Raw genomic sequence first — 12,751 nt, forward strand, 5'->3', positions numbered from 1 at the left:
TACTTGAGCATCAGCTTCAGCTCAGTCCTTCCAATGAATATTCAGGGTTGATTTCCTTTAGGATGGACTGGTTTGATCTTGCTGTCCAAGACCCTCAAGCGTCTTCTCCAACACCACAGTTTGAAAGCATCAGTTCTTCAGTGCTCAGCTTTCTTTAAGGTCCAACTCTCACATCTGTATGCGACTAGTGGAAAAACCACAGCTTTGACTATGTGGACCTTTGTCAGTAAAGTGAGACCTCTGCTTTTTAGTACACTGTCTAGGTTTGTCATAGCTTTTCTTCCAAGGAGCAAGCATCTTTTAATTTTATGGCTGCAGTCACCATCTGCAGTGATTTTAGAGCCCAAGAAAATAAAGTCAGTCATTATTTCCACTATTTCCCCATCTATTTGCCATGAAGTGATGGGACCGTATACCATGATCTTAGTTTGTCCTTAGCACATGCTGACTCTGTTCCACTCTCTTATGAGAGCCTCACCAAGGCCGGCTCTGTCCCTACAGGTGTGCTTAGATCTGGCCAGTTGTGCCTGCACATGGGAGGGAAGCTCAAAGAGTGATGAAGTTATTTGCACCCCGTGCTCTCCAGCACAGCTCTGTCAGTACCGAACCTGACACATTCATCTCCACCTGTCTGACCATAGTGTCTCCCTTTCAAATGGCTCTAAACTCAGAGGTGATGAATAATTGTTACTCCTTAAATCATCAACAAGTAGAAGCCGACAGAATCCCAGAGCTTTTAAGGCTGGTCAACAATAGAAGACAAAGAGCATCACTCAAAAGATCACTTACTGCCTGTCTTACCTTGATTTGGATGCAGAGGTAGAGTGATGTTGTATATTATCTTTCTGCTTGGCCTCTCAGAGTTTACAAAGGAGAGAGAATGAGGCTGAATCACGGTCAGACCATCTTCCCGAGCCTACACAAAATTTGAGAGGGAAGAAGAAAAAAATGGCGTGATGAAAACAAAAGTCAGAGGCAAAAACAAAACCCATTTAAAAAAAAAAACAACTTCCTCTGGGTTTTTAATTTATCACAGAGAGTAAAATTTTCTCTGAGAGTTCAAAAGAAGGATCGGTTCTCCCACATCACAGACTTGTCCCTGCCTTAAGCATCTCACGGGGTTACAGAGTTCTCTTTGAGTCTTGCACCTGACCCTTCTCTCCCCTGCCCTTGGCCTCCTGGGTTTATGCCGGCACATGCTGTGGGAGTCCCAACATGATCGCTTATTCCTGGTTGGAGCTCACAGCGGTACATGTTTGGAACTAAACCATCACAGTTAGTGATTCTCCTGTTCACAGCTGGATCCTCACAGCCCTCTAATTTAATGGGCTAAGATGGGATCTGGTGAAAATTTCTCCCATCCCCCAGCTTGCTGATGGGAACTGTGATGCATTCTTTTCTTTAACTTTGATGGTTTCAGTGACTAAAGATGAACTTGCCTCAAATGCCAAAGAGGCTCACCATTTGTGCTCAGAGGTTTAAGAGCTACGTGTTTATTAAAGCTTATAGAAGTAGTATTCCCCTTTGTCTCCATTGTACTGCTCTAAAGAACCAGATATTGCTTTTCGCTTCTAGCTTTCAGGACCCAATGAAGGAGTCAAGTGAAATGAATCGGAAAGTCAATGTGTGTATAGCTCTCACTATCCATTCACCTGTGTGGGTTCACAACCCATTAACAGTGACAACATTAAAAAAGAGAGAAAGATTCAGAATTCCATGACCAGGCTTAACACAGATTTGGGAACAGCAGCAAAAACAGAGTAGAGGGGAGAAAATTGAAAAGGAGAGTGAACATGGGCCCTTTGCCTGGGTCACATATATTGATACTAAAACAGAACAAAAATATCTGGTTCATCACAGGCTCTTTCTAATTGATCCCTGAAGGGTTAGAGTTTGACATGCTCTCCTGCTCTGTCATACTGTTCATAGACTCACTGGAAAAGACCTTGATGCTGGGAAAGATTGAGGGAGAGAGGAGAAGGGGATGATAGAGAATGAGATGGTTAGATGGCAACAACGTCAGTTTGGGCAAACTCTGGGAGATTGTGAAGGATGAGGAAGCCTAAGGTGCTGCAGTCCATGGGGTCACAAAGAGTTGGACACGACTGAGCGACTGAACAACAAACTGCTCTTCCAAACTCAGCTACTTTCAGAAGGAATTTCCCATCTAGGAAAGGAATAAGAAGGGCTCAGGAAGGCTCATGGAGGAGGGCATGGTGTTCTTCCTTTTAACCATGAAAAGACTGAAGGTTGCAGTTGCTTTGTAATTGTCCCCACGCCATACTTGTCTTGGGGAGAGGCAGCACTTGCATGTTAGGACAACCCCCTCTAGTACAGAGTCATATTTCAAGTCATTGCTCAGGTCTGGAATGTAATGAGCAAGGAAAATCAGAATTGCAAATAGCAGCTGGTCTCTCCAAAATAAAACGGGGAAGGATAACACAAGAAAAATACATACCCTATGCAAGGTGTTTACAGTTCATACATGTGTGCATACATCTGTAAACATGTACACATGTAGGCACAGATTCATGGACAAAAAATATAGGCTGGGTGCACTGTTCAATACTGTCTGCCAACTTTTAATCTCAAAACCATCAGAATGACTGAACATTCTCAAGGTATTATGGGATATTTTTGAAAATCTAGATGTCCCTAAAACAATAAAGTGATAAGAAAAGAGAATTATTTTGAAAACAGAATAATGGAAAAGAGAAATGCATTACAGCCAAGAAAGCAGACATTTTATTACGGAATTTATTGATGTAATTTCTTTACTAATAGAAATAGACACTAAGTAGAAAAAGCAAGGACTTGATTCTCTCAAGAAAGCAAAATTGAGGTGGAGGTACATCAAAGAAAAATCAATTTTAATATTGGCTATTTGGAATGTTCAATATTTATCAATGAAACAATAAGAAATGCGAGATTAAATTTCATGGAAATCATTATAGAAGACACTTTTCTATTAAACTGTCTGTCAGCATAAGAAGATTACAGAATAATGACTTTCATAATACCCACATTACCTCTGAATACATCCAGAATCCAACCACTTCTCCCCATGACATTGCCACCACCCTGCGGGAAGCTAGATCCCACACCTGCCTTCCCACCATGGCCTCCCACCTGCTCTTGCCCTCTCCTCAAGAGTCTACTTCCACACAGCCACCAGTGGAGGCCTTTAAAAAGACCATTAGGCGTCTGCTCAACCCCCTGCAATGACTCTCCATGTTGCTCAGAATAAAGTTAAGTCCCTACAATGGTCTGTGTGGCTGGACACAATCTGTTCCCCCAGTCTGCACCACCCTCCACCCCGTTAACTTTGCACATCTGCATTCATGCAGATTCCTCTTGCTGTGTACTCACTTTGATCTGGCCAGACTGACTTCCTGGCTGTTCCCTGAATATCTAAGCATGCTCCTGGCCTGATGCCTCTAAATGCATGGTTCCCTGGGTCTGGAATGCCCTTTCCTAAGGGATTTTCACAGCTCTCTCTCTTCCTCACCTTCTGCAAGTCCTTCTTTAAATGGCATTGTCTTAAAGTAGCCCACTGACAACGTTATTTAAAATTACAACCTAGGTCTCCCCTGCTACATTTCCAATCCTCTTGACTCTGATCTACTTTTATCATAATGCTTCTCCTTAATATGCTTCATGAGAGTTATTTATTTTGTTTATACTTATTATCTATTCATGTAAACTCCATGAGAACACAGATTTTAGTTTGTTCATGGATCTCAAGCACCAAGTGTACAGTACATGGGAGTGCTTGATAAAAATTAACATAACATTGTAAATCAACTATATTTCAATAAAAAAAGAATATAGTCTATATTATGTGATCACTCAATCTCCAAAGTCTTCCACAGAACTTGGCATAAATGAGGGGCCCAACAGTGTTTGTGACTGAATAATTGAATGAATGGAGAAGTAGACGCTTACCCTTAAACACATACATGAATATACCATGTATGAATTTAGCATATGTATTCATAATGTGTCTACCAAATATGTACAGAACTTGTGTGGCTAGCTGAACCCAAATCACTGAAGTGAAAATGCACTTTTGACACAAATTAGTTTGTATGTCCTACAGTAATGGCCCTAATTAACATAAAAAGAAATATAAACCATGTATATTTTAAGAAATGAAACAACAGCCTGATCACATTTTATAGTAGACTAATCTCTGTGATACACTAAATTACACAGGATAGACCTAACTTGAGACCCTCAAGGTTAAGTATGTTTAAAAGTTGTCAGAGGTTCCCAGCCACAGAGGTGGGAGTGACGCCATCTTCATGGCTCCTGGCCCATTTATTTTCCCTTCTAAACTCAAAATAACACTGCATTAGCATTTGGCAAGAAATGTGTATGCACATTTTTCTTTACACTTTAGAGAAAATTCTGATCCAAGTTCCTCTAGTCAGAATGATGAATTATAGACTTTATAGTGTTGCTGAATTATGATTTCTTTAAATTATGGTTTACGGTGGAAATGCCGATACCAGCTAGTCATTAAATACTTTCTGTTTCCCCTTTTATGTCTCTGTCACGTCCCAGACCCATAATTTCTAAAACTCTACCTGCTGTCTTTGTTGCAATTCAGGGCTGCTACACCACTTAGGACTGTAATTATGTGGACGCTAACTAAAATGTGGATCTCTGATGATTCATTGACAAGGACTTCATGCTTGTGGCTCTGTCTAGAAGAGGGGTTCTGACATTACATGTCCTGTAGATATAGGGTTATGGTGGAATTGCTAATTGTCTGAACTAAGCTTCATGCACTAATTTAGCTGTTACCTTGCTTCAAACTTTTCCATGTGTCCACACTCCTTCCCACACAAAGCCCCCCTGTGATCCAGCTCACAGACCTCCATACCCCCAGTCTCCTCCGCCTCTCTTATGTCCCCAGTCCTATTGAACTATTGGCAATTTTCCCAACAATCATATTGTCTCTCTCCTCTGGGTCTTCGTATGTGTTCCTTCTATGCTTGGTGATGCCCTTTGCCCTCATCCCTCAAATCCTTCCAACCTATCCTCCCATCCCCAGACTTTTTGAATATTTGCTACTTGTCTTTCTGGAGTCAGCATAGACATCACTTTTCCCAGGAAACCTTTATAATAGAAGTAAAAGTTGTTCAGTCATGCACAACTCTTTACAACCCCATGGACTATACAGTCCATGGAATTCTCCAAGCCAGAATACTGGAGCGAATAGCCTTTCCCTTCTCCAAGGAGTCTCCCCAACCCAAGGGTCAAACCCAGGTCTCCTGCATTGCAGGTGGATTCTTTACCAGCTGAGCCACAAGGGAAACCCAAAAATACTGGAGTGGGTAGCCTATCCTTTCTCCAGGGGATCTTCCCGACACAGGAATTGAACTGGGGTCTCTTGCATTAAAGGTGGATTCTTTACCAACTAAGTTATCAGGGAAGCCCTGATAAGTCCTGATATTTCTTTTATAATAGAAAACTACTAACAGGACTTTTAAAACAAAGAACAGTTTCTCCAGCTAGGTAGAGCTCTAAACTGACTAAACATTTATACCCAAACAGTAATCATCAAATGGAAAGAAGCCTGAAAATCCATCCAGGTATTCAATGAGTACCTGGTGGCTCAGTGATAAAGAATCTGCCTGCCAATTCAGGAGATTCAGGTTTGATCCCTGGGTAGGGAAGATCCCCTGGAGGAGGAAATGGCAACCTACCCCAGAATTCTTACTGGATAATCCCATGGACAGAGGAGCCTGTCGGGCTACTGTCCAAGGGATTGCAAAGAGTCAGGCATGACTTAGAAATTGAACACCACCACTCAGGGAGTGAGTCCATGATTGGGATGCTGTAAAAAGTTCAGCAGCAATGGATGGGAGGTTGGGGTAGATTTCATCTAATCTTCCTTTCACTCTGGTAATTTTAATTGCTTTTCAAATCAATGAGAAATGTGTTCACAGGGTTGGCATGCATTGGTGACCCCAGGGTCTGTGTTCCAAAATAGGCATTAAGTCAAATCTCATCCAGGTGGCACTAGTGGTAAAAGCAAACTCACTTGCCAACGCAGGAGACCTAAGAGACGCAGGTTCAATCCCTGGGTCAGGAAGATCCCCTGGAGGAGGGCATGGCAACCCACTCCAGTATCCTTGCTTAGAGAATCCCATGGACAGAGGAGCCTGGCAGGCTACAGTTCATAGAATCACAAAGAATCAGACATGACTGAAATGACTTAGCACGCATGTAGATATCAGCAGCCTACCTCCTCTAAGCAAAACTCACGAGCCCTCCCACCCAACTCACTGTCATGTGGAGAGAAGATCCTGGAGACTGTTGGGGTGCTTCTGGAGCGTGAGGCAAGATGGCAATGTTGAACAGGCGGCTCTCCAGATGGGCGTGGGCCTCTGTGGCGCTGGACACCTGCAAAGAGATGGCATGCCGGTGAGACTGATGGGCAGAGTAGTTTGCCTGTGTTTACTTTTTCCCTTTTGAACCATCTGTCTTCGAATTCTATATGCTCCTGTGTTACAATCTTTGTTCTGCTCTTCATATTTTAAGATTCATTTAAAATAAACATCTTAGGCAATTCTGAAATTGCAAGAAAGTATAAATATGGAATAAAAACCATCAAGAATTTCACTACCGATAAATAGTAATGAATATACCACTGCATTTCAATTTAATCTTTTTGCTAGGCATATGTGAATCTTTATATATTCTAAATATTTACTTCATATTATGATATTTTGCTATATCATTAAACATTCTTGAAAACATAATTTTGATAGCTACATAATGTCTCATTATGAACATATACAACACATTACATAAGTGATGTTTATTCCACTTAAATCTTTACCCAGTGCAGATATCTACACTTAGATTATAAATGCTAAATCCCAGCCTCATCACTGCAAGGCAAAATTAAAAGCATTTACAATTAGGGTCAGTCAGTCAGCCAGTTCAGTCACTCTGTCGTGTCCAACTCTTTGAAACCTCATAAGTCGCAACACGCCAGGCCTCCCTGTCCATCACAAACTCCCGGAGTTTACTCAAACTCATGTCCATCAAGTCGGTGATGCCATCCAGCCATCTCATCCTCTGTTGTCCCCTTCTCCTCCTGCCCACAACCCCTCCCAGCATCAGGGTCTTTTCCAATGAGTCAGCTCTTTGCATGAGGTAATCAAAGTATTGGAGTTTCAGCTTCAGTATCAGTCCTTCCAATGAACACCCAGGACTGATCTCCTTTAGGATGGACTGGTTAGATCTCCTTGCAGTCCAAGGGACTCTCAAGAGTCTTCTTCAACACCACAGTTCAAAAGCATCAATTTTTTGGCACTCAGCTTTCTTCACAGTCCAACTCTCACATCCATACATGACTACTGAAAAACCACAGCCTTGACCAGATGGACCTTTGTTGGCAATGCAATGTCTCTGCTTTTTAACATGCTATCTAGGTTGGTCATAACTTTCCTTCCAAGGAGTAAGCGTCTTTTAATTTCATGGCTGCAATCACCATCTGCAGTGGTTTTGGAGCCCCCCAAAATAAAGTCTGACACTGTTTCCCCATCTATTTCCAATAGGGTAGTGGTCACAAAATCAATTTCTTCCTGCTTCAAACATACTGAAAAATGATGGTCTGCCCATGCAGTCTCTCCCCTTCCTCAGTGCTACCTAGCCATCCCTTAAACTTGCCTTCTTTCTTTATTCCTTGTGCTTGATAGAAGAATTGGTCAGGCCCAAGTGGCCATGTAGAATTGCATTCAGGTGGCGCTGGTGGTAAAGAACCTGCCTGCCAATGTGGGAGACATATTTCTGGGTGGGGAAGATCCCCTAGAAGAGGAAATGGCAATCCGCTCCAGTATTCTTGCTTGGAAAATCCCATGAACATAGGAGCCTGATGGGCTACAGTTCATGGGGTCTCAAAGAGTTGGACACAACTGAAGTGAATGAGCACACACGCACACATATGAGAAGGGGCAGGGTTTTGTAAATCCTGAGAAAAAGGCAGGAACAGCAGCCCTTTCTCTATGTCTTCTAAAGTTACATCCTACAGGAAAGCTTACTTCTCTACAGAGCTCAAGTTGCAGAATATCTACATGTTTCGAAGAAGACATCTCATAGTGTCGCCATAAATAATATTAACAACAACAGCTTAGCGACTTAGCGACAGGGCATTTATCATAGCCTCAGCACTGTACAAGCTACTTTTCAAAAGTTTTTTTTATGAATACCCACCGAGTGTATATTATTATCTCCTTTTTTACAAACGATGAAACTGAAAGTCAAAAAGTTATAGGTGTCAAAGTCAAAAGACATTAAGGACTAGTAGTCAAAACTAGGTCAGTGGGTTCCTGATCTTCCTACTGACCACGGTGACTCAATTTGGAAGCTTTAGGAAATTAGGACAGAGGAAGATACATTCTCCTATCTCTTGGAGAAAAGGAATGGAACTCTGCAGGTAGTGAGGTGTGAGCATACTACCAAGCAAGGGACTCAATTCTAGCTTCCCTAGCAAAGATACTGCTATAAAATATTTTGGTCCTTTTCAAACCACATCCCCTGAGGCTGTGTCAACGTGATCTGAATAAGCCAAAAACCAGGGCTCCTTTTCTGGCCAAAAATGTTCCTGGTTTCTTCTCAATATGCCATGCTCTAATTTTTTCACACCATTCGCATTGCATAAATCCCAAGTCTTAGATGCAAAGTAACAGATGGACTGCATTGACAGCTCATGACAGCATATCAACATTAAAATGAAATTAAATCCATGCAACTCATTGTATTGCCTTTTCTGCTTGAAAGGGAAAAAAGGGACAAAGAGAAGAACCATTAGAACCGCATCTTTTAAAAAACAGTCTAAAATCCCAAGGGACACTAAAATGATGAATGGGTAAAGTTGCTAACCCTTTATTTTAGCACATAGCTACAGAGTCTGTGTCACTTCACATCAAAATATGAGGTAAGCCTATCAAATAATGAGGCTTTAAAAACATACACACCAAAGCTTCCACATGCAAGAGAATATGATCTGAGAGTTGTTTCATACTTGCAATAAAGATGTTGTCAGTATTCTAAATGCACTTATCGGAAAGCCTTCAGGAACATGTAAGGAAACTGAGCTTGTTGCTTCATAATTCGTCCTTGTTTTAACCAAAAATAATACTACTCTTCTTTCTACCAGATATGAGTCAGCATGACTTTTGGCTATTGGGTTTTATTTTATTTTTTAATTTTTTTTTAATTTTTTTATTAGTTGGAGGCTAATTACTTCACAACATTTCAGTGGGTTTTGTCATACATTGATATGAATCAGCCATAGAGTTACACGTATTCCCCATCCCGATCCCCCCTCCCACCTCCCTCTCCACCCGATTCCTCTGGGTCTTCCCAGTGCACCAGGCTCGAGCACTTGTCTCATGCATCTATTGGGTTATATTTTAAAATTCACTTCCCAAGGATGATACACTGTCATTATTGAAGATCTTCTAAAGAATATTCCACAGAGTTTGAAGGAGATTTCAGGTAGGCATTCTAAATACATTTTGAGCAAAACATGTGAAGACTCTCCAAAGGGAACCATTTTCTAAGTAATGATGTTTTAGGTCTTAAACTCCAGTGAATCTGTTTTCAAAAAATCAATAACTTTTGCTATTTTCTAATAACCTACTTAGTAACCAACTTGCAAAAGCAATCAAATATCATTTTAGCAGCTGCTGAGAATCTCTTTCCAGGGAAATGCTCCGTATTGATGATGTTCTTCATATTGATGCCTATGAAGGCAAAGGCAGGTCTGATGATTCTAGCTTGCTGAGGTGACTCCTTTTGATTGAGGTCTTTCCCTCTGTTCTGACTCGTTACCTGAGGACTGCTGAGTCCCCAGCTGCTAAAATTGAAATATTAACTTGGGCAAAGGGCATGTCATGTGTGCGCACTCACTAGACATTCAGTGTGCTGAGTGTAATCTCATTTTAATGATTTCCAGGTTTATTTCAGGCAGCTCTCTGGAAAAGCACATTTTTTTTTTACACAATATAAATTGGACAATGAAGATATGCGCACCAGGCATCAGGAACAGAATGGATGATAATTTTTTTTTAAACTTTCTATTTTGCACTGGGATATACCCAGTTAACAATGTTGTGATAGTTTCAGGTGAACATCAAAGGAGCTCAGCCATCCATATGATGTGAAAGTGTCAGTTGCTCAGTCGTGTCTGACTCTTTGCGATCCTGTGGACTGTAGTCTGCCAGGCTCCTCTGTCCATGGAATTCTCCAGACAAGAATACTGGAGTGGGTTGCCATTTCCTTCTTCAGGGAATCTTCTTGACTCAGGGATCGACCCTGGTCTCCTGCATTGCAGGTGGATTCTTTACTGTCTGAACCATCAGGGACAAATATATATTCCTTCTTTTTCAAACTCCCCTCCCATCCAAGCTGCCACATAACAATGAGCAGAGTTCCCTGTGGTGAACAGTAGGACCTTGCTGGTTATTAGTATGGAAGATGATTTTAACAAGGTGAGCTGCAGTGATAGTTTATCCCCAACTGGATTCCTAGACAAAGGAAATGGGCTCAGACTTAGCGGGATTGTTAAGTTGCTTTGACATCACCATGAGGGCTTATTTATATTTTCTCTGATGCTTTCCTAAATTCTTTTCTGTATCTGTGTTTAAATGTTCTTTCTCATTCATACTTCCTCATTCTTTTGTATTTCTGTTCAATTATTCATTTCTGAAAGGTCTTTGACAAGAGGTTTCTCTAACTGTATGGGTCTTTCCAAAAATTCAGATTTTGTACTTATTTATCAAGTCTCAGTTCAGTTCAGTTCAGTTACTCAATCGTGTCCAACTCTGTGACCCCATGAATCGCAGCACACCAGGCCTCCCTGTCCATCACAAACTCCCAGAGTTTACTCAAACTCATGTCCATTGAGTCGGTGATGCCATCCAACCATCTCATCCTCTGTTGTCCCCTCCTCCTCCTGCCCCCAATCCCTCCCAGCACCAGGATCTTTTCCAATGAGTCAACTCTTCACATCAGGTGGACAAAGTACTGGAGTTTCAGCTTCAGCATCAGTCCTTCCAATGAACACCCAGGACTGATCTCCTTTAGGATGGACTGGTTGGATCTCCTTGCAGTCCAAGGGACTCTCAAGAGTCTTCTCCAACACCACAGTTCAAAAGCATCAATTTTTCAGCGCTCAGCTTTCTTCACAGTCCAACTCTCACATCCTTATCAAGTCTAGAATCTTATAATTAGTCAATTCCTCTTTTATGTCTATTGATGTTTTCCTTTTGCTTCTCTCATACTTCACCAGCTTCTTGAATTTAGTATTTAGCCCATTCATTTTCATGCTTTTCTGCTCAATAATAAGAGCTTAAGGCCATCAATTTTCTTCTGAGTATTATTTTGTCCACATCATTTAAGTTTTGATATGTTGTTTCCTCCTAATCAATATTTCTTAACAGTTTTAGAATTAGGAATTATTGAGAAATTCCAAATGGTTTGATTTTTTTACCCTTTTATTATTAATTTCTAATCATATTTCATAGCAGAGAATGTGCCCAGTATAATTTCTTGTTCTGTAATTTACTGACAGAATAAATTAAACAAGCCTTATGGTCTGGTTGCTACAGTTTGCTCAGGCTACTCTAACAAAAATACCATAGACTGGGTGGTTTCTAAATAATAGAAATGTAATTCTCACAGTTCTGGAGGCTGGAGGTCTGAAATCAGGGTACCAGTATGGTTGGGTTCTGGTGAGGGTTGTAGAATGCAGAGTTTTCATCATATCCCCATGGAGGGCAGCAGAGATTGGAAGTAAGCACTCCTATGACTCCTGTAAGTAAACTAATCCCATTCATGAGGGTACAACCCTCTTGTGTGTGTGTGTGTTAGTCCCTCAGTTATGTCTGACTCTTTGCAACCCCACGGACTGTAGCCCACCAGGCTTTTCTGTACATGGGATATGCCAGGCAAGAATACTGGAGTGGATTGCCTTCTCCAGACAACCCTCAAGACCTCATCTAATTCTAATCAGAGGCATCATCTCCATATCCCAACACATAGATGGGTAAGATTTCAACATACGAACTTCGGTTGGACACATTCAGTCTACAGCACTGGTATTTGGCTAATCTAAATAAATGATAGTCACATACCCTTACACAGTAATAGGCAGTATTCTAAATGCTTTATCTGTATTAACTCATTAAATCCTTCAGTTCAGTTCAGTCGCTCAGTTGTGTCCGACTCTTTGCGACCCCATGAATCGCAGCATGCCAAACCTTCCTGTCCACCACCAACTCCTGGAGTTTACTCAAACTCATGTCCATCGAGTCGGTGATGCCATCCAGCCATCTCATCCTCTGTCGCCCCCTTCTCCTCCTGCCCCCAATGCCTCCCAGCATCAGGGTCTTTTCCAATGAGTCAGATCTTCGCAGCAGGTGGCCAAAGAACTGGAGTTTCAGCTTCAGCATCAGTCCTTCCAATGAACACCCAGGACTGATCTCCTTTAGGATGGACTGGCTGGATCTCCTTGCAGTCCAAGGGACTCTTAAGAGTCTTCTCCAACACCACAGTTCAAAAGTATCAATTCTTCAGCACTCAGACTTCTTCACAGTCCAACTCTCACATCCATACATGACCACTGGAAAAACCATAGCCTTGACTAGACAGACCATTGTTGACAAAATAATGTCTCTGCTTTTTAATATGCTATCTAGGTTGGTCATAACTTTCCTCCCAAGGACTA

At 41.5% G+C, this 12,751-nt stretch overlaps 1 protein-coding gene across 1 annotated transcript in view; it reads right to left on the bottom strand.

The window, feature by feature from the left end:
* FRAS1 (Fraser extracellular matrix complex subunit 1) overlaps positions 1–12,751 on the bottom strand; it is a 506,878-nt gene that overhangs the window by 124,579 nt on the left and 369,548 nt on the right. The window contains exons 32-33 of the mRNA XM_065913973.1: positions 6,298–6,414; positions 802–916 (exon numbers count right to left, since the gene is read on the bottom strand). Coding sequence (XP_065770045.1) covers positions 802–916; positions 6,298–6,414 — 232 coding nt within the window. The remainder of the gene's footprint in view (positions 1–801; positions 917–6,297; positions 6,415–12,751) is intronic.

The sequence above is a fragment of the Muntiacus reevesi genome, chromosome 22 (assembly GCF_963930625.1).
Source record: "Muntiacus reevesi chromosome 22, mMunRee1.1, whole genome shotgun sequence".
NCBI lineage: Eukaryota > Metazoa > Chordata > Mammalia > Artiodactyla > Cervidae > Muntiacus > Muntiacus reevesi.